Source organism: Planococcus citri, chromosome 5 (genome assembly GCF_950023065.1).
Source record: "Planococcus citri chromosome 5, ihPlaCitr1.1, whole genome shotgun sequence".
Taxonomy (NCBI): Eukaryota; Metazoa; Arthropoda; class Insecta; order Hemiptera; family Pseudococcidae; genus Planococcus; species Planococcus citri.
In genome coordinates, this window is record NC_088681.1 from 46,581,022 (window position 1) to 46,604,189 (window position 23,168).

A 23,168-nucleotide genomic window follows, 5' to 3' on the forward strand; every position below is an offset into this window, starting at 1 on the left:
AAAGACGTCGTCCATACGATAATTGAACTTGGCTCGTGCCTAGTGTGTCGATGTGGATGTCGGCTCGCCATAGCAAACGAAATGGTCATTTCCTTCTCGATGAAACCGTACCAGGCAGATGGTTAGCTTCTTGGAAGAACCCTCTTCCGGAATCGCGTAAATGTGCCTATCTTGTGATTGTAGCCTACTCAGTGCCTGCCTAGTGCTGTGGTGGAGGAGTTGGGAGGAATCGTAGGCTAAACGTAGATAGAATCGACTCTTTCGATGCTATACTACGAATTACGATTTCATCACATTATACTATATTTTTCCTTATTGCTCGGAAACGTGTTGCGTAATCTGGGGTGTTCGGTGTTCTATTGGGGTGATTTGATTGTATGCAGAAAGAGGCTGCTAGAGGGTGTTTTTTTGGCAGGTGATAGGCGAGCTAGAGATGTGTGATTTTTGATGATTGTATGAACGTAGAAATGAAACGTGTATTGCATTTCGGATGTGTTGATGTAATTTATGTATGTATTATTGATGAGCAGTTTTTTCATCATTTTGTATATTATTTAAATTTTTATGCATCTTGCGGAATTCTTGACGTTGGAGAATGTGAATTAGCACTCCTTTACGGTGTGTTTGCCTGCCAAACATGTTAGCAACATTTCGTGATGAAGAGTTGTGTCAGCCTGTGGATCGTAAAGCAGAAAATGGATTATTTATTTGATTTGATAATACGTAAAGCGTTATCAAGAAGTTTAGTATGTTTTGTAAGGATTGAAGTGCTGAAAAAAGGTCTGGAGTTTGGATTCAAATTTCTTCGTTTTTCACTGAAAATTAATTTTTTTTTCAATTTATCACTTAAAATGAAAACTAGGAACAAAGTAATAAAATTGAGCTAAATTTCTGAGAATTTGTTCAAAAATGAAAATTTAATCACGATTCTTAGAGATTTCTGCAGAAATTCTGAATACTTATGTATTAATTTTGAAATATTTTAGCTGTGTATAAGAATTAGTCAAACATGAAATTTACATATAGAAAGATGGCTTTTAGTGACGTAAACTGGTAAATCACAAAATTTCTGGACTGAGGAGATCCTTAATCAGAAATGTGGATACTTGAGGTGCTTCTTGGATCATGGATTTAGGTTCAAATTCGCTAGACCTACTTCATGCAGACAAGTTTAGAAATGAATGACTTGGTCTATTTCACGATTCGAATGGTAATGAAATTCGTGAAAAGGCCATAAATTTCTTTAAAAACTACAGTCTTTTATTTTGAATTTTTGGGTGCGGGGAGGTGAAGGAACAAAATTGAACGATTCTAGATTTTTGTGACGATTTTTTTGTTTAAATCTCAAACGAATTCACTCGCTTCCCAAAATAACACTGCATAATTTCAACCACTCAATCGTGTTTTTCAATTTTTTGAAAAAAGTTACTGTAGAAATTGTCATTTTGAGAATTGTTGCTAATCTGATTTTTTTTCGAGGACTCTAAAATTAAGAGATTTGTGGTGGTTTGGGAGGTCTTTACTTTGAGGGAGACCTCCGCAAGACCAGCGTGCATATAGTAAGCCCAGGGAACCTAAACTTGCCCGATATCCTTGCGAAAGATATCAAATTGCAGTGATGTTGAGACACCTCATAAATGATCATAAGACCGCTAAATGTTCATATGTTTTATTCACTTCTCTGGTATAACACACGCGAAGACTTATAATAAAACACACTACACATTATTGAATAAAATACACTTGTAGTATCGACTACAAGCGGAAGCTCTGAACTTGCTACCTTACGCTAGCACCAGTGAAAATATACCTAACGAACTTTCAAAGCTCGAAGCTCGGAGTGGCGCATCTCGAACTACTTCGATAGAGTGCACTACTCGTAAGCAGTGCTGCCACTCCGACAGGAACACAACTTCCCTCTAGGTGGAAGCTGCGGGCGCATCCCCTACCGGTACATATGCCCCGCTTCCATTGAACAGCGTGGACATCGGAGATGCTGGATCATTGAAGCCAAAAATTGGCCAATCGGACAACGGACGGTAGGGCCCCTCTGCCCCGCTTCTATGAACCCGCAGCTTCCAAGATGTTGAATAGCTAGGTTCTTCGGCATCCATCCATGACTTCCAACAAGTCGAATTTCCAATTTTAAAACATCTCTGCTGCTTTTTCACGGCACTAGCGACTTTAAAATTACCTTAGATGCAAACAATTTGTCGTACTAAAATAAATCACATCTTAGTCGCTAAAGTGCTACAAAATTCACAAACACAAAATATTTACACAAAGAGCAGAGATATGGTACGTAAATTCAAAAAATAAATCAAAAAAACGCAATTGCATGAGAATTGCAATACAAATACGCGTTGAGCTGCATATCATCTAGTTCGACGCAAGGCCAAAAATGCGCAACTGGTAAAAAGCTCTGCCAGTGTGATAACAAACGTTTACCAACACGAAATCGACGAATTCATCTGCTGGAGTAATTAACAGGTACTTTTTAATTAATTACGCGTTCCAAGTTGTATTTCTTGATGTTGAGCTAAACAGGGACTTTCTTCTCTTTCCGCAGCAACTTTCCCGGATTCAATCGACATCGAAATAAGCTCACTGGAGCCGAACGGAGATGACTGTTTTCACCAAGAGCAGCTTCACCTTTGGTAAGTTTACGTTTTCTCTGTTTAAGTAGATTGATTGATTAATCTTGTATATTGAACGTTGCTAATTCTTTTCTTTATTATTCCAGTGATGCTGCATCAACTCCTTCTTCTTACGATGCATCAGAGAAGTTGCACTTCAACGCCAATCAGAATTCCATTAGAGATGATCCAAATTCCAACCTGCAGAATCCATATTGAGCAGACATACCGGAAAAATACTTCAATGACCGCAAAAGCATCGGATTGACAGGTACATTAAATCTTTCTCTAATGTGTTGGTGATATTTTTCAACCTCTCTGTTATCAGCAAGCTGACATTTTTCCAAATTGGAAGTTTTCTCGGAGCTGGAACCGGGACCCTTTTTTATCATCTCTGCTGCAGTAAGTACCCCGTTTACACATCTCTATTTACGTGTACAAAGTGATCTTCTTAGATTTAGTTCGTGTTGCGTTCGTTTTTCTCTCGTGTTGCATCTTATCAGTGTCATGTTATGGTCACAGACAGCTGGCCACTCGTCGCTATGTTCACACACAGCTGGGAAGATTTCGCTATTCCCACGGACAACTAAGAATATCGAGCTAATTTCACCGACAGCTGGCCAGATGATATTTTTTCCGAGTTCTGGTTTTGCGTTTTCTCTGATTTCTTCGCAATTCAGCAACTTCTCGCATTATTTTCGGCTCTCCCTCGAACTTGAATTTTGAACTTCTCTGATTTTTGCTTTTTATCACAAAAATTCCTCATTCAAAATTCCTTCAAGCACACTCAAACGAATTTTAAACTTCTCTAATAAATAAAAAAAATAATTTACCAAGAAAAATTCTAAAACTAGGTCAACTAATAGTTACGATTAGTCGAAAAATAAATTAAAATAAAATTAGTCACAGATTACACAAAACTAAATTTTATCCAGAGTGCAACTTGAAAAAAAAAAATTCTAATAACAAATTGAATAACAACGCCTAAATTAGCACTAATTACCACTATTGCGAAAAATGCACATTACTACTTATCTGGGCACATCAAATCACGAATGAAAGCTTTAATATGTGCACCAAAAGTTTGCTATCAATAGGTGAGTTTTTACAAAATGGCAATTCTAATAATAAACTGTAACGTAGCTAAAATTATCTCAACTTTAATCTTATCAAAATGTTGCACTCGGAGATAGAAATATACTAAGCTACATACATGCTAAAAGTAGTTGGCCTTGAACGCAACAAAGGCTCATTTCTCACTTAGTTTGGCCTTGGGTTGATACTTTGTGAAAGCTTTCACAAAATATGCACGTTCGAAACTTTCCAACATCTCTAAGTGAATAAAATTCAAGGTCTTTTTTCGCTTCTTTTTGTTACGAGGATTATCACGGCCATCCGGTGCATTTTTATCTCGCAAGTTCGAGCTTTCAACGTTGGTAGGTACCTGCTTCGTTCTCGAACGCGTTTCATATCTCTCCCGCGCCGCTTCCCTCTTCTCTTTGTACTCCTCTTCGTCCGGAAACGTTTGTTTGAGACAATCTTCGAGCTTTTTCTCTAGGAGGGGGGGGAGCTTTTTTCGTAATCTCTTTTTTATCTGGCGGAACTCTGCATCGTGTTTTGTAACATCTCTTTTAGGTCTCTCTGCTTCGCAATTTTGGCGAATTTTTTCCAGGGTTTTTTCAGGCTGCTTTCGCGAACCTCTTGGTAAATATTCCGGATCTCTGGGGTCATCGACCTCCTCCTCATCAGTATTTTCTTCTTCCATTTCAGCATTTTGACTTGTGGTTTTTTTCTTCGAAAAATCTCTGATTTTTTCCACCAAATCTCTGTTGTCGAATTTTGATCTCTGCTTTAGGTCATTTTTGAGCTCTTCCAACTGGTTTTTATTGAGGTATGACGTCATTTGGCGAGTGTTAACAATCTGCTCGTCGGTAGGGTCAGCTACATTTTTGACCATGTAACAATTGCTACCTACATGCTGTTCGACTGTATATGGACCATAGCGTTTTTGAAATAGCTTTTTTGAAAGTCCTTTTTCATATGATGACAGACGATGAGAAGTTAACATGACCAATTCACCATTTTCGAAAATGGTAGGGGGCCCATGTAATTTATTGAAAGCGACCTCATTATTTATTCTCTGCTGCATTCTTTTTTCGCGAATGAAATTCACTAAAGCCTGCTGCTGGGTCATATTTTCAATATTCTCATCAACCACTTCTTGGGTATATACAGCCTTTCTGGCCAATTTGTCAGCTACGAAATTATTATGATCGTATTTTCTCGCCCTTACATGTCTCAACTCGAACTCCTTGAATTTTTTAGAGAGTTCAATGACCTGCTGGAATGCTGCTTTGTGATGAACTGGTTTTTTGTTGGTGTTTTTCCAGTTATTTTCTACCCATCTCTTTGAATTGTGATTTACTGCAGTGACCAAGTAGTTAGAATCCGAAAATACTTTGAGCTTCTCTATCTGGTTTTTTAGGGCAATTTCCATCGCTTTTATCAGTGCAATGATTTCTGCCAAATTATTCGAATTTTTATATTCTGGGTGCACAACTCTTTCCGAAACATTGCTTCTTCCATTTCAGCATTTTGACTTGTGGTTTTTTTCTTCGAAAAATCTCTGATTTTTTCCACCAAATCTCTGTTGTCGAATTTTGATCTCTGCTTTAGGTCATTTTTGAGCTCTTCCAACTGGTTTTTATTGAGGTATGACGTCATTTGGCGAGTGTTAACAATCTGCTCGTCGGTAGGGTCAGCTACATTTTTGACCATGTAACAATTGCTACCTACATGCTGTTCGACTGTATATGGACCATAGCGTTTTTGAAATAGCTTTTTTGAAAGTCCTTTTTCATATGATGACAGACGATGAGAAGTTAACATGACCAATTCACCATTTTCGAAAATGGTAGGGGGCCCATGTAATTTATTGAAAGCGACCTCATTATTTATTCTCTGCTGCATTCTTTTTTCGCGAATGAAATTCACTAAAGCCTGCTGCTGGGTCATATTTTCAATATTCTCATCAACTACTTCTTGGGTATATACAGCCTTTCTGGCCAATTTGTCAGCTACGAAATTATTATGATCGTATTTTCTCGCCCTTACATGTCTCAACTCGAACTCCTTGAATTTTTTAGAGAGTTCAATGACCTGCTGGAATGCTGCTTTGTGATGAACTGGTTTTTTGTTGGTGTTTTTCCAGTTATTTTCTACCCATCTCTTTGAATTGTGATTTACTGCAGTGACCAAGTAGTTAGAATCCGAAAATACTTTGAGCTTCTCTATCTGGTTTTTTAGGGCAATTTCCATCGCTTTTATCAGTGCAATGATTTCTGCCAAATTATTCGAATTTTTATATTCTGGGTGCACAACTCTTTCCGAAACATTGAAGTCTCCACTAGGTGTCCAACTGATTCCGATACCCGCTATTGCTTCATCTGTACCATTTTGGGAACAGGCTCCGTCTACAGCTACCCAGATAAATCCTTTCTTGTCAACAATGAGCTTTTTTGGGTCCATTTTGAGTTTTAGAGCTTCTTCTGATGTTATTGATGGAACATTATTGGCACGTTGCTCTTCTCGTAATTTACTCAATTCGAATTTGGCATTTATTCCAGTATTAGGCACTGGCAAATCTTGAGCCAAGTTATTAGGAATTCCCCAAACTTCATTTGGCTTCACTCCGAACTCTGTAGGTGTATTATTTATTTCATTTTCCACCTGTTTGGCATATTTGTGCCATCCATGATGAGTATAATCGAAGTCCTCAGCTGATTGGTTGATTTTTACTCTCAGCCTGTCGCCAATTATTCTCATTGTTCTTTCCACTAAGCTCGATTGTGGATTGTACTTGGTGGTGTGGCCTATTTTTACACCATAGGATTTGAGCAAATCATTCCAGGTATCACTCACAAACTGAGTGCCATTATCAGTGATTACTTTGCGCACCTTGTGCCCCAGTTTCTTTATCTCTTCGAGTATCTCTTTCATCGCTTTTGAGACCTCTTCTTTGGTTGCCACAATCAGGGTTTTGAGCCACACTTTGGCAGTAAATACACATTTTACTACTAGCATGTATTTTGGGTCCTTGGCTTTGTTGGCGATTTGGCCAATTAAATCAGCTGACAAGACATCTGCTATGCCATAAGACTCAATTTGAGCATACTCTAGCTTCTTTTTCTGCCCAAAGTTCTTATTGTGCTTGCAATCGAGGCATTCGCTTGCGGCCAATTTGGCAGATTTTGGCACGTTTGGCGAATAATACATGCGTCGAAATATCGAGTCAATTTTGGCAGCTCCCACATGACCGTACTCTTCATGTAGGTACATTATGGTATCTTTATACAACTCATCAGGCATGCATGGCACTCTTGATCCATCTTCTCTGATTCGATGCAGTATTTTTACACCTTCTTCTTCTTCCAAAATGACATATTTTTTCTCGAGCTGTTTTTTCGCTTTTCTCTGCTTAGAAGTCATGTCAATCTCGTCTGCTTGGAGTCTCCGAATGACTTTTGACCAATTTTCATCTCTGTTTTGGTACAAGTCCAGCCTCTTGAGACAATCAATCAACTGCTCTTTAACCAAATCTTTGTAAACAACGCCAAGTGGCACCATATGAGTCCAATTCGTGCTGTATAAGGTCAATTCAGGTGCTTGTCTATCCCACCATTTTCCAACTCTTTTTGGCAGGTCATAAACAAGGTTGTGGCAGTTAAAATGCGTTATCCACGCCGCTGCTTTGCGATGTATTTGAGCCAATGTGTTAAATCGGTGCACAACTGACATTATGTCCTTTCTGACATGCACAGTATATCCATGAAGCCACATTTCGAGTTTTTTTAATGCATTCGCGAGCGAGTACATCTCTTTCTCTATTATTGTGTACTTCTTTTGGTGCTCTTTAAATGTGTTGCTCACAAACAGCACAACGTGATCTACACCATCTTTGTCTTTCTGGTATGCCACCGCATTCATGGCATCTTGGGTGAAACTTGTTTCTAAGTAGAAGTCTGCACCATCAATGGGTGTGGCTAATTTGAATTCTTTACGATACTCAATTTCCAACATCTCTAATGCATTTTGCTGCTCTTCACCCCATTTGAAATTTTCTTTTCGAGTCACTTCATAAAGTGGCACTGCTAGCTGCTGATAATCTGCGATGAAGCGCTTGTAAAATCCAACAATTCCCAAAAATGCCATAACTTCTTTTTCATTTTTGAGTTTGAATTCGCCTTTCTTGTTGGTGTGCTTCTTTTTGAATTCATCAAGCTTTTGGAGCTTTTTATTTTGCTTCAAAATTGCGCCAGGCTGGAGTTGAAAACCAAGATGGTTGATACTTTTCTTGAAAAACTTTGATTTTCTTGGATTGAGCCTGAGTCCATTATCTCTGATTATTTTCAGTGTATCAACCAGTAATTCCATCATCTCTTCGAAAGTCATTGCCTTGAGTAGCACATCGTCTACGTACTTCGTTCTGCCTTTTTTTGCTTTCATGATAGTATTTATCATTTTCACAAATAACGCAGATGATACTTTCAATCCATATGGCACCCTTATAAACTGGTGGACTTCTCCATCTACTATGAAAGCACAATACTTCCTATATGCTTCATGTAGTACCATCTGCCAAAATCCTGCCACAAAATCGAGGCAACAGTACATTTTGGCACGTCCATCTGTTGTTATAATTCTATCAAGCAATGGAGCTTCATTGTAGTCATTTTCGAGTATAGGGTTTAATTCCATAGGATTCAAGCATAATCTCACCTCGCCATTTTTCTTGATGTTTGCTACTAGAGCATTGATGTAAGGTGAGGTCGAAGGTTCAACGATCTTTTTGGCTATCATCACTCTGAGAGCTTCTCTCACAAGTGGCATCTGTTTGTTAGATGGAGTATACTTCGGACCATGGAATCTTTTGATATTCTTGGGATCCTTGAATCTCAATTTCATCGGCGGTCCTGTCCATTTTCCAGGATACTTGCTGAACACACAGGCAAACTCTTTAAGTATATCAAAAGCTTTTTTGGCCTGTTTCTTCGTAATGGTTTCTTCATTTACAGCTTGCTCCAAATCCGATCTCAGTGTTTCCAAAAATACTTCTGGACCATCGTCCACATCTTCAGGCTCCATTTCCTGGTACTTATCAGCTGTGTTTGCTCTTTTCGATATGTGATCAATTTGCTCAACGCTCTTTTTCTTTACTCTGATTCGTCTGAGTGTAATCTTCTTTTTGTACTCCTCCTCAGTCATAAAGTTGAGTGTTTCAATCTTCTCTTGGCCTGGAGGGCAGCATGTGGCTCTTTTATTTTCCACATCAGTCTTAATTCCAAGTACCTTCATGGTTTTGGTACCAATTATAAAAGTCTGGTTACACCCTTTCATAATGTAAAATGGAATTTTGAGCTCGCATTCTCCAAATTTGAGTTTTGGCACAATCACATATCTGTATGTCTCTACCTTTGAATCATCAGCCAAACAGCACACAATAGGTTTTTTCAGCATGATATACTGAACGCTATCATAGTGATCTCTGAGCAGGATGTTCGCAGTTTCTTCTGATATTACATTAGGGGTTGCCCCTGTATCGAGCTGCGCTGGATAGGTGGTGCCATCCATCGTAAGTGGCACTACACACGTGTCAAATTTGTCTTTTTCTCTGAGGATTTGCTCTCTGACTCGAGCCTCGATTTCCTCTCTGCGCAGCGGTGGTTTAGGTGTAAGAGGTTGCTGGATTAGATTCATCGAAGTTCCTGCTGTCGGTTGTGCACTCTGAGTTGTATTTTGAGGCACATGTGTTGAATTTTGGGACATACACGTTGTGTTGGGGGGCCTAGGCGTTGCCCCAGTCACGTGATTGACTGTTATTTTTAACTTCTCTGATGCCCCAGCGGATTTAACAGGTGTTTGCAACGTCTCTGATAAGTTTCGTTCCTCCTCATGAAGGGAGGGGATTCCTATCTTGTTGAGTAGCTTTTGGAGCGCTTGAGGTTTCATGAACTTTTTTAACTTCTCTATTTTCTTTACAGCATCAGCGACTTCCTTTTCGATGTTTTTAGGAATGTCTGAGTTCTTCTTTTCGATCAGAATTTTCTTCTTTACTATTTCATATTGCAAGCCATCTTCCTCAGTTATAACTTCTCTACTCTCTTCGGTCTGAGTGCCATGTTGCTCAGTGCCATTCTCAGGAGGTTTCTTCTGATGCCAATCGTAATTGTACATTTTATCCATCTCTTGGAACAACTCTGTTTTGCGTGCAAATCTTGGATAATATCTGCCATTTTTTCTGCTCAAATGGAATTTATGCATCACTGGCATCATGTTGTAATCTTTATCAACTCGAAATTGACGCTTATATCGATCTTTTGAGTCTCTTTTCAAGTCCAAAAATAAGGCAGCAGGAGACCACCAAAATGACACAACATCATCTTCCAGTGACTCTAGCGCTCTTCTGTATGCAAAATACTTGTCCATCGATACTGGATTACTTGCAGAAGTTTTTGGCTTTACCAGTGGAAACAGCAAAACAATTTTCTCAAATCCTTTCTGCTTTAAATTCTCCACAATTTGCTTTGCATAATTTTTCACAACACTCGAAGCCATGTCTGAGTAGTTCAGTTCATATTGAGCCAATGATAGAATGGCTTTTTTCTTCGTAAAGGTGGCTGCTCTGATGGCTGTTTTCAGATCGCTGATGTTGATCTGTTCTTTGAGATAAGGCTGAGTGATTTCAGGCCTTCGTCGTGGTATTATATTTGCTAAAAATACAGCGAGTGAATCTCCAATGAGTTCAAACTCTTCTTGTGGTAGCTCATGGAATTGCTCCACTTGTGCTAATTTGCACGCGTCAGCTACTCGTTTCCCGACGGCAATCCTGCTGAATCAATCGATCCCTCAGGTGAGGTAGGGGGGGGACTGTTGCTCCTCTGAGCTTTCATTCTCTGATGGTGTTTCTTCCTTGTTCATTTGATTAACACCATGTGTCTTTTCCTTTGGTTTTTTATACTTAGACTCATCTTTTCTGTCTTTTTGGTAGGTTTTGGTAGTCTCTGATTTGGGCTGACTTTTGTTTTTATCGTAGCTAGGCTTTTTATACTTGTCAGTTGTGCGCTCGCCTTTGTTTTCATTGGTATTATTCCGCACTGTTTGTGAATTGGAACGCCTATCAGTGCCGCCAAAACTGGATCGACGATTCTCTGATCTTTGTTGCACATTTCGAGTCTGAGTAGCAGGCCTTTCTGGTTCAGGTGGTCTCTGAGCAAACTCTTCAACACGAGTCATTCCATTCAGTCTTTTCTCGAAAATGTTGATATCTTGCAATTCAATCTCAGTAAAACGTGGTCTGAGACTGGGTGTCATTTTGTAGTATATCATCATAATGATATCCTCGAATGGTGAGTTCGTAGTTTTGAGCACTTTCAGCCATATCATCAATTCTGAGCACTGTGTGGTCGAAGATGTTTTGCACACTGGCATATTTCTGAAGTGATTTCTAGCTTCATTTTGTCTCTGAGGACCCCAAGCACAATCGATGAAATCTTTTCTCAATTGGTAATAATCAGTATTATTTTCTTGCAAATCTTTCCAAGGTGCCATATGAATCAGCTTATCATCAATTAGGACCATTAGGGGATCGCAGTACTGACTTTGGGATACTTGGTATGGCTGCATACGTCTTTCAAATCGGTGCAAAAAGTTGTAAACTTGGTACTTATTATCTTCCGAATATCTTACCCCAAATTCACGTAATCTGTCTGGTCTTATGTTGAAATTTGAATTTCCAAACTTGATTCTATAATTTAATCTGCGTTCTGGGGGGTTGTTTTGTTGCTCATTTTCAGCCTGAATCCATCTAGGATCAATCTGCACTTCTTGATCATCGTCGTTTCCGTGTCGATCATTCGCTCGATCATCGCGTCGATCATTTCGTCGATCATCTCTGTTATCACGATTATAGTTACTGCTATTACTGCTGCCGTCGAAGCTGTTACGATTGTTGTTGTTATAATCACTGCTTCGGTCGCTATTTCGATCATCTCTGTTATCTCGATCATTTCTGCTGTCTCGTCGATCACGGCTGCCTCGATCGCTGTTTCTATTATCTCTGTTATCTCGATCGTTGTTTCGGTAATCTCTGCTATCTGGATCATTTCGATAATCTCGATCGTTGTTTCTATCATCTCTGTTTGATCGTGATTCTCTTGAAGATGATCTATCGCGATTATGTCTGTTATCATTTGTACGATAGCCGTTGTTGCTGCTACCGTTCTTGCCACATCTCTCGTTACTGCGGCTGTCATTATCAGTGTTGCCCCTGTAGGGGGTGGGGGACCTTGATCGATCTCTAGATCCTCTCCTTCCTCGGAAAAGATCTGCGCCTTTGCCTGGATTTACACTGCTGCGACTGGCAGTGTTATCGGCATTGATACTGTTTACGTTGTGCACAACTGTGGGCACAACAGGGGGCTGGTAGGGTGGTTCTTCTGGATCATGAAGCTCTGCTACAAAACCGTCAACGTGATCTTTCCATGATAAATATTCTGCTCTTTCGATCTGTATATTTTCTTGATCTTCCAAGTACTGCATTTGGATCTGATGCATTAGGTTACTCATGTACATATTTCTCTCTTTCATTTTATTTATAATGAGCACGTGAGAGGTGAGTACGCGATCAGTAGTTTCCCTGTAGGCTCTGAAGGTTGTTCTCATCTCTGATCTTAGGTCATTGATCCTCTTCTCGTGATCTTTTTTGAGATCTAATTTCATTCTGGCCATTTGAGCGCGTAGCTCGAGGTATAGGTGACCTACATCCTCTCTGGTTCTTGAAATCGCCTTTTCAGAGTCAACTACTCGACTACTAATGGTGTCTTCATTTTTATCGTGATTATCAGATGCAGCATAGGCCCATTTTCGAAAAATTAACTCGTCCTGAGACAATGGCGCTGGATATTGCTCATCAGGCTTTTTCTCAATTTTCAAATCAATTTTCTTCTCAAAATTCACAGGGTCAAAACTGCAAATTTGGGCCATTTTGGATTCAGCAATATTTTTTAAACATCTCTCTGATCGGTTTATTTCATCTTCGAGTTCATATTCCAGTTCATTTTGGTTTATCGATGCATCAGGATTTTCGAATCCTGTCAGTAGTGCACTGCTTCCAGCCACAGCTTCGTCAGCACCATTCGCATCTATTTCGTCTAAGTCAGTTTTTAGAAAATCCAAATCACCATCCTCGAGTGCTTCCTGATATTCCTGGGAATCGATTCGAATTTCAGCACTCCGCCATTCCCTTCTCTGATCCAAAATGTTCTCGTGCAAGCTGCGCAATAATTTTCGATCTCTAATTTTAGGTGGCTTCGATTTAGGTGTTTTTTGAATTCCTAGTTGTTCACGGCGTCGAAAATCAGCATCTTTCGCAGCATTTCTGGTCGAACGTCTCAGCTGCTTTTTACCGTTATTCTGATTTTCATTTAAACATCTCTGATTTTCATTTAAACATCTCTGATTTACGCCGTCACTGTCATATTCTCTGATTTCAGGTCGCAATTGTGTCACACGTGCATCCAAGTTAATCGATGGAAAACTGGATCGTCGCGAATTGTCAATTCCAGGATTTGGAGAATTGTTTTCAGCCGTCATCTCGTATAGTCGTCGCATCCGTTCAGGTAATAATTCAAGAAATTCATCCGATAAATATTCCAAATTATTCGTAGCCATTATCGAACTTATAACTTCTCTGTTTCAGGTACGTGGTACAAGCTTTTACAACGTTCGGCGCTTGACCTTGAGCTTTCGTGTCGAGCTTGTTGAACTGTGCTCGGTTTTTCCAAACCAAAGCTTGTCGAACTTGGTACGAAAGCTCTATTTCTTACGCGATTTTCGACACTTTTTCGCGATTTTTTCGAGAATAAAATCTCACGTACCTGTTCTGATGAACGTTGCGGTCGCCAAGTTGACCGTTGGTTGATCGTTGCAGTCGCCTGGTTGACTGATTGGTCGCCTCGTTGACCAAATTGGACCGAAATTTTTCCGAATAAACGATAAAAAAAAATTCGCGATTTCTTCGAATCGTCTCTGTGAGGTGAAACCTCAAATGGAAAACAAGTTTCCGATGCAATAAATTGCAATTTGCGTCTTACGAGCGCAATTGTAGGCTAGGCCTGAGAACACGCGGTGTGCCTCGTTTTCGACTAAAACGTCTCTGCTTGCGCCTAAATATTGCAATAAATGCAACTTTGAAAAGCCCTGGGTTAGAGAACCACGCTTGGGCGCCAAATATGTGGTGGTTTGGGAGGTCTTTACTTTGAGGGAGACCTCCGCAAGACCAGCGTGCATATAGTAAGCCCAGGGAACCTAAACTTGCCCGATATCCTTGCGAAAGATATCAAATTGCAGTGATGTTGAGACACCTCATAAATGATCATAAGACCGCTAAATGTTCATATGTTTTATTCACTTCTCTGGTATAACACACGCGAAGACTTATAATAAAACACACTACACATTATTGAATAAAATACACTTGTAGTATCGACTACAAGCGGAAGCTCTGAACTTGCTACCTTACGCTAGCACCAGTGAAAATATACCTAACGAACTTTCAAAGCTCGAAGCTCGGAGTGGCGCATCTCGAACTACTTCGATAGAGTGCACTACTCGTAAGCAGTGCTGCCACTCCGACAGGAACACAACTTCCCTCTAGGTGGAAGCTGCGGGCGCATCCCCTACCGGTACAGATTGAAAACTGGAATTTTTATTGTAGGTGTCTCTGTGACCTTTGACGGTCTTGACCCTTTCCCATTCGAAAAATCATTTGAATTCGTGAATGGGAATTGAAAGGATACGAATAAAAAGGGGTAGATATCCCCCCCCTCTCATCTCATAGTTCAGTGATTTTAGAAATGGAATAATTATCGATCTGATGTTTCGTTTTTGTTTTTTTTTTACTTTCAGAAAATTTTAAATGAGAAGTATTTTGTGTATGTTTTCAAGATTTTTTTGATTTTTTTTTATGAAGTCACGAATTTTACTCGTCCAGCCTAGGGGCAGATTTTTTACGATTTTCCAAGTTCATTTAGTCTTTCATTCCTTGATTTAAGTTTTTCAGAATTGAAACTGCAGTTTTTGAAGACGCATGCAGCTAGCTCCTTTATCCCTCTCTCTGATTGTTGGTCTTTGTTTTTTCAGCTGTATACCAAATCAGACTTGGCAATTTTGCGTGAGTTTGATTTTAAATGTAGCAGATAGGTAATTAAGAGGTAATTACGATAGGTAATTAAGAGGTAATTACGATAGGTAATTAAGAGGTAATTACCTACTAATTTAGTTGGTATAGAAATTTATTTAAATCAAATTGAAATCACTGATAAAATTTTTATGAAAACTGCAGATTTAATTTCGAGGTCTGGACGTTTGAAACATTTTTTTTTTAAATCAGGAAATTATGAAAAAAAATTCAAAAACGTAAAATTTAAAATACTTTCTTAAGAATTACAGAAAAATTGATGCATTCGTAATGGACAGACAAGAAAATAGCATCATGAATTGATTGAGGAATTTGAAAGAAAGTTTGATACAATGTTTGAAAAATTTGAGAAATTTCGTTCAGAATGAGTCAAGAGTTGTTTTTTTATCCCCTGAAGCTATTTCTTAAATTATGTTGATGGGGGGGGGGGGGGAGTTAAAAAAATATGCCATGAAAATTTTAATTGCCAATGTTTAGTTTGAGGTGGGTTGCAGTAAAAGTATAGTTGATGGCATGAATAATGTGAGAAGGGTCAGGCGAGTTCATTATTTGGCATTCGTGATTGAACATCTGCCTTACTAACAGGCTTTGAAAATGATTTTTGAAACCTTTAATTTGTAGTTCTCATTGTGAACAGGTTCAATTTAAAGAGTGTGTGATTTTATTAAAATATATCTAAAATTTACTTAGTAAGGTTTCTACTTTCAATTTCGGAAAAATGCTGAAGATGTGTATTCTCAAGGACAAATATTTCAAAAATTTTTTTTACGTTGGGATAAGAGAGATATAAAGCCTGAAAATTGAGTTCTGAGGGGAGGAAAAAAATCTCTACTCAACGTACGAGTCCGATTAAAAAAAAAACTGAATTTTTGGAATAAATATCGTTTTCCAAAAACCTTTGAAACCAAAATTTTCAGCTGTTTTTAGATTTTTGATAAATTTTTGACGGTTAATGAATCACTTTTGTAGTGTGAAGTTGAACATTTCTGGGATAGAAATGGGTTTCTTGTAAAATTCATGGATATTTGTTTGACCAATATCAACGATCAACATCTAACAACCAAATTTCATTTTCTGCACATTTTTGAAGTCTCTAGGAAAATCTGATTTCGTTTATAAATTTTCAAAATTTCATCAAAAGCAGGGAAATTGAAATGGGCTGTTGAAAATTTGGCTTCTATCTGCTTTCGAGGTGCCTGATCCAAAACTTTCAAGGCTGATTCACGAAGTAAATGAAATTGTGATCTACCTACCGCAATAGCATCGATCAGCGAATCTGCAGTATTCAATTGAAAAGCTGTTGCGATCTCTTTCAAATCATCCTCACAATGTATCGATACTATTCGATTGAGAACGTGATCTTGAGTTCCACAACCTTTCATGGCATAGTGCAGTCGTCCAGCATAATAGTCGTATTTGTCTTTGACGAAATGTACTGTGCGCATTAAACAATTTTTTTTAGCAACGTGTGGTAAAAATTGACTAGTAAAGTTGAATTCGAGTTAAATCGATGACCTACGAATCAATAAAACTCACCCATAGCCTTGTAACATTCTCTCAAGTCTCTTCCCAACTTTTTTTTCATCACTTCGTCGATCTCTTTGCCGTTTACTTTCTGAAATTCTACAAATGTAGCGTTCAATTGCTGAATCGGAGTTTCCAGCAAAATTCTCTCCAATTCTTCGGGGGTTTCTTTCCATTTCTTTCTTCCTGAAGAGCAAATAATTAAATGATGCAGATAAAAGTATGGTAAAACATCTCCAATGTGTGGAGTTGATGAGACTGACCTTCGTTCAATATTGTAGCTTCTTTTTTAGCCAACTCCCAATCGATCTTGTCTGGAGTGATATCTGGTTTGCGGTTTTTCTGAACAAAGTCAAATTTCCGAATTTAAAGAGAGAATTTTTTTCAAAAACTTTGTTCATCTGTTTGTGTACTTACGCTAAGCATCCTCAAAATCAGATCGTGCACTTCCGGATCTTTGACTTTGTCTTTTACATGTTGATCGGGCGTGATCCTATAAGCTTATGAAGGTAACAGAAGTAAGTGGGGGTATTTATAATTACAGAGATCCTTTATTCAACAAGTAATGCTTACTTTCGTTATAAATACTGACGAATTTTTCTTTTTCCTGCGGAGGTACTGATAATAAGATTTCAACTAAGGAATGCTTATCGATTGACTTGAACATGTAATCGAGCTCCCAATAAAAATGGAATACGTAAATTTCAAGCACGCTGGTGAAACAGTCTACCAACAAATCTTCGAGTGAAATTTCACCGTCTGCGGCTCCACCACAATATGAGGCAATATCCTGAAATGATTGCCGAATTATGTATCGTATCTATATATAGTATTGGGGCATACAAATACTCTGTGGATATTATTTACCTGATCGAATTTGTCTTTAAATGCTTTCTTCATTTGCATTCGTTGGTCTCGTGTTCTATGACAGACCATTCGAACCATCGTATCGCCATCTGGAGCTCGATTGGGTACTTTTTTCGCGACCTCGTGTAACTTCTCGATGTCTTTTTCGAGATCAAATTTGTCGTAAGGTTTGATCGTCGGAGTACCCTGAATGAGAATGAGATCTTACATATATTGATTTTTTTCACAAAGCGGAGTAGATTTATGTAGCAAATGAAAAAGAAAATACCGATATGCTAGCAGAATTTAGCAACAGATGCGTGATCAAGTAGGCAAAAATAGCAAAAATCGAAACACTCGAATAAAGCTGTAACGTATCCGAAATATTGCGCACTTCTCGCGTCATTTTATACGATCTGAGTTTTTCGACGAACCGCAAAATTCGAACAATTGAGGCGAATTAATGTTTGTATCGATGATTTGATTTCACTGACATCATTCCCGAGAGAGAATTTGCCAACAGATACAATCAATGGTGTTATTCGAGATCATTTTTCGGGTATTTGCTACGATCAGCTGCCTTTCGAACGTGCGATTTTCTGATTTATTATATTGGCGAGGCCTATAATGTGAATTATTATTTTATTCAAACAAAACACACTTGGTGTTATGATGCGTTCGGTGTTGGTGTTGATGTGATGGCGTCGATGCTCATTGCTCAATTGCAAAATAAAAATACACGTATGTATTAGGTTCGAAAATACGTGAAAATAATCGAGCAATTTGATGACTGATGAAAGACAGTGTGGGAGAGGAAAATAAATTCTCTAGGAGATCAATTCGTAGATATGATTAGAGATGATGAAAGTTAAATAGGATGAAATCAAATTATTTGAGTTAGCTGAAAATTTTATTGAAATTCCACATTTAAGAAATCAGAGAACCTGGTCTTGCGAAATTTATTTGAAACATCGTAAAAATTATTACCACATCATGAAAATCGTTTTGGAATTTTTTGATGGTGGTTGTCAAATGTCAATAGTGGGCAACACTTGAGAAAAAGTTCGCTAAATCGCCCAATGTTAATTTTTCAGCATAATATTAGAACTTTTCTTGTGCAGTCTGAACAATTTTTTCATCGGGCTTAAAAATTTCATTTGCAATTTTAAGCCTCTAAAAAATTTTCAAATTTAATTTCAAGCTCTAGTTAAAATCTTTTGGTAATTTTGAAACAGTTTTTTAATCAATTTTGTTATGCATCACCATTAAAAAAGAAAAAAAGAAAAAGATTTTCTTCTTAATTGATTGCTTTTTATAAAACTTCTAAAAATAATTTTGAAGTTTTCCTGAATTTTTTCGATTTTTTTTTCAACCAAGTTTTGTAATTTTTTAAAAATAAATTCGCTTTATAACATAGTGTTTAGCAATTTTTTATTTATGTATTATTTTTTGAAATTTTCACGAAAGTTATTTTGTAATCATTTTTGGTAGTATGTGACCTGAGCCGTCTAAAAATCGTTTTTCACTTTTTGAGTGATTTCTATAGGAAATTCAACGCTCTTTTCAAAGAAACAAAGCACAGACTGCCATATTCATTTTGAAAAAATACGATTTAGGGGGTGTTCACGTTTGTGATGCGTGTGTAAGTTGTGCACGCATCGTACGTGTTTTTTGTTTTTTCAAAAAGAAATTGGTTAAATAGTGATTAAAATGAAAACCTAACGACATTATGTCGATTGCAAATTTTCTCAGACATCTTTGTTTTTTCATCCTCTGAGGCTGTTCCTCGAATTGTTGGGAAAAGGAGGGGCGGAGGTGAACTTAAAAAATATTTCACAAAAATTTTAACTGGCAATTTCGAGTTTGAGACTCGCATTAAAAAGCATTTTAATAGAAATTTTGGAACTAATAAAATGCAAAAAATTGTTCATACGAGAGATTTACAAAAATTGTGTTCTTCAAGTCAAAATAAATAGCTACGCAAAGAATATTTGTCATCTTTCTTTCATAATTAAAATTGAAGGAGATAAAATGATTTTTTTTCAATTTATGTGGTAGTGCCAGAATTTAAACCTTTATTTCTGGTTTGATTTATAAAAATATTTAAAATGATTCAAACGGAGAAAAAATTTACTTTGTTTATTTTCTTTATGGGAGGGGGGGAGAGGGGCTTGTTCATTTTTTTATTATAAGCAAAAAGTTGATGTCACATTTTTTGCTTGTTTCAACTTGAAGTTTCAAAAGTAATAATTCGTTACCTTGAAGGCAAATCCGCGTATGTTCATAAAAAAAAACAAATTGTCATTTTGCGTCACTGATAAGACTCTGGGATGCCCTGAATTGAAAAATTTGCATCTGAGTGCAGTAAAAGTGCACCACTGAAGATGCACAAAGCTAACCTGGGCATTGAAAGTAGTTTTTGAGTAGGTATGGTATTATGGACTTCGCCAGTTCATCGTTCTTCTGTTTCTCAAAATTTGCACGGAGATGAAGAAAACACTCCCATCATTTCTCAATGGATTTAAAAAATTGACTTGCATAATTATCTACTCGTGTTTTTGTGTTTGGAATATTGATGTTTTACAATAATTTAGGTTGAGAATGTTGGCAATTCTGATGATATCGATTAGATATTCTCCTTCTGAGTATGTTTGCCAGCCAGACATGTGATGAGCATTTCGTGATGACTTGTTGTATCATCCTGTGATTTTTGAAGCAAAAAAAACAAAATGTAATATTTAGTATGATGACGCTGTCTAGAAACCTTTGAGCTACATGTAAGGAAGTTTTCTGGATGTTCTAGCAATGTTCACTTGAGATGGTTTGAATGGGAAATTTCTGATAGAAGAAAAACTGTAATGAATTGAGTCTCAACCCACCTCTAGTCTTTTTATAAGCGGATCAGCGGTATTTAATTGATATGCCGTAGCAATTTCTACCATGTCGTCTTCCGAGTGTATGCTTATTATTCTGTTGATCACATGATCTTGGGTTCCTAAACCTTTCATGGCTTTTTCTAATCGTCTGGCGTAATAGTCGTGCTTGTCTTTGACGAAAAATACTGTATTGAAAAATAATACAATCGACATTATTTCGATTTCAGGTATTGATACTTTTGAGGTGTAGGTATAAGCTTACCCATAGCTTTGTAAGATCCTCTTTTATCCTTCTCCATGTGTTTATCCAGCACTTCTTCGAATTCCTTGCCGTCTATTTTTTTGAATTCTACGAACGTGGCGTTTAGTTGTTGAATGGGTGTTTCCATTAGAATTCTGTCCAAATCGCAGCGATGATTTTTCCATTTTTTTCGTCCTGGTGAAAAATTAGCCAAATTTATTTCATAGAGTGAAGTAATTTCAGGAATTAGCAGGGATTGGGGTGATTTCTGGTCTGCTGGAGTATGGAGTAATTACTCACCATCGTGTAATAGTTGAGCTTCTTGTTTCGCTTTTTCCCAATCAATCTTATCTGGTGGAATGTCACATGTGCGATTTCTCTGTGTAACATAGTGAATTAGTGAATGGTAGGTAATGGAAATATTGATGAATCTTTGGCAAATCAAACTACATTTATCATTTCTGCGACAACATTGTGAAAATCACCGTTTAAATTGCTGTTTACGTCTTCCAGAAGTGGAGTCTTGAAAGCTACAGTATGAGAATTAATTACTTTTCGTGTAGGTACCTATGTGTATGATTTACTAGGCCACACTTACTTTTTTCGTAAGATTCTAAGAATTCTCCCTTCTTTTCTGGTGGTATCGATAGCAGTATTTCAATGATGGCGTTTTTATCGAGCCTTTTGAATGGACTTGTGAGTTCCCGATTTAAATGGTGTTTGTAAATTCCTAGAACACTTCTGAAACAATCATCTAGTAAGTCGCCGAACGATATTTCTCCACTTGCAGAATCTGCACAATAACCGGCGATATCCTGAAGTGAGAAATGGATTAGATATAATTTAGCGATTGGAGATGACTCAAAAGGATTCGAAATTGCGACAAATATTCTATTATTTTCCTAAAATATCGCGTTCGTTTCGAAAAAAATAATACCGACTACGAACCTTAACAACTATCAACTCAGATTTATATTTTTCTCCGAACAGGCGTTTCATTTCCAATCTTTGCTCCCTAGATCTATGACACACCATGCGGACCATTTTATCTACTTCTGGAATATATCTGGGCTCTTTTCGTAAAATATGATGTATAGTTTCTGTGTCTTTTTCTAAATCAAATTTATCATAAGGTTTGACTGTAGGTGTACCCTAAAAATTAGATTACATAAAAGCATTCGACGACATAAATTGATTTGTAAATTCTGTAATTCAGGAATCAGCAATTGAAACGAATGTAAGTACTTACTGATATTGCTGAAGATTGTAGCAACAAATACGTTATCAGGTACAATAAAAATGCAAAAATCGAAACGCACGAATACAATTGCAAAATGTAAAATATGTTCGCTCTTTTCGGTTTCATTTTGATTCGCTATGTTTCACTTTTGGCTAGGAAATTCGAATGATCTCTGCGATCTATCGCTGAAGTTGTGTTCGTACCGCGTTCAACACATTCATTGCGAGAAACTGCAACGTATGACGCTAATATTCTGATGTAGGTGTAATGTTTGCTATGTATGTAAATGTTGATTGCTCGCATCTCACTGAAAATTTCATTCGGTTTACTGCTATAGTCAACATCATAAAATCTACGTGCAAATTCTTAGTTGTTCAATACTTGTGAAGGGCACAGATCACGGTATTAGAAAAAAAAAATGTATACCGTTCTTATAGCTTTCGCGTTATAGCTATTTGAGTATTACTTTAGGAAGAGTCAGGGGAGTTCCCCATCACTTCCCAGTGTCATGCTCAGCACTGCTCCATGTCTTGAGGTAAGGGCAGTGGCGTAGCCAGGATTTTCTCAAGGAGGGGGCAAAACCAGATTTTTAGGCATGAAAAATCGAAATGAGGGGTAATTTTCTGGAAATCTATTATGATGTGTAGTGATTTCATGAAAATGAAGGCAAAATTACTGCTCGAGCGAAGCGAGAGCGAAAATTTTTAGAAAAAATGGGTCCAAACAACAAAAAAACGTCCATTTTTGCATGTTTTCTTTCAAATTTTCGCTCGCAAGGGGGGGGCATGGCCCCCTTCGCCCCCCCTTGGCTACGCCACTGGGTAAGGGGTAAGTTGGGATCTGTTTGGAGAATGAAACTCGACGTGTACATGATATATGAACGATTCAGCTAAAAACTGAGCCATATTAGGTTCAATTTTAACGGAGTACCAGTTGATCAACGTTGAAATACATAGTAAGATTCTTGTCAGGTACTCCTCCTTTAGACAATAGAAATCGATCAAAATGGTCACAACACTATAAATCTCAGCTTATATGGGTGCTGTTGCTGAATTGCATTTTGATATTCTTCATGAAATTTTTTTCAAAACTGTACAATCCAAAAATCCGTTTGAGGCTCCAAAAAAACTCAGATTTACCTCTATTTGATTATGTAAGTTGAAAAATATGATTTTGTTGTTCTTTGTATTTTAGATACTTGAGCAATAAAGAATACATCAATTCAATACTCTTACAGAGAGCTTTGAAATGAGGCGTCACACGATTTACTTTTCACACTTTTCAGAACTTTTTATACTTTTCAATGAAATGTTGACTTTTCATTTCACTAAAACTGAAACGTGCACATCTTTAATAGAGCATCATGAAGAATGTCAACAGACAAAAAATTAGAGTTTCTGGTGGTTGGCTGCCTCGTCATTTTTCTTTCACAATATTTTACTAAATTGATTTTTTTAAATATTTTACAAAATTAATTTCATTTTGTTCATTCTACCCATTTTTTTCAAAACGTTACCTATTTTCTTTTTAAAACTAGAAAATTTCATTT

At 37.5% G+C, this 23,168-nt stretch overlaps 2 protein-coding genes across 2 annotated transcripts; both read right to left on the minus strand.

Moving 5' to 3' along the window:
• Nucleotides 1-491: 491 nt before the first annotated feature.
• LOC135847712 (annexin A13-like) lies at nt 492-17,814 on the minus strand. The gene is made up of 8 exons (XM_065367383.1): nt 17,552-17,814; nt 17,284-17,469; nt 16,990-17,206; nt 16,834-16,916; nt 16,680-16,758; nt 16,429-16,602; nt 16,146-16,327; nt 492-674 (listed from the first exon to the last, which is right to left on the minus strand). The coding sequence occupies exons 1-8, from the start codon at nt 17,666-17,668 to the stop codon at nt 603-605; spliced, it is 1,110 nt and encodes a 369-aa protein (XP_065223455.1). The 5' UTR covers nt 17,669-17,814; the 3' UTR covers nt 492-602.
• Nucleotides 17,815-19,888: 2,074 nt separating this feature from the next.
• On the minus strand, nt 19,889-21,766 carry LOC135848379 (annexin B9-like). Its single transcript, XM_065368279.1, has 8 exons — nt 21,629-21,766; nt 21,328-21,531; nt 20,978-21,194; nt 20,830-20,909; nt 20,680-20,758; nt 20,401-20,574; nt 20,142-20,323; nt 19,889-19,963 (listed from the first exon to the last, which is right to left on the minus strand). Exons 1-8 carry the CDS (start codon nt 21,743-21,745, stop codon nt 19,889-19,891), a joined length of 1,128 nt encoding a protein of 375 aa, XP_065224351.1. The 5' UTR covers nt 21,746-21,766.
• Between the last annotated feature and the right edge of the window lie 1,402 nt (nt 21,767-23,168).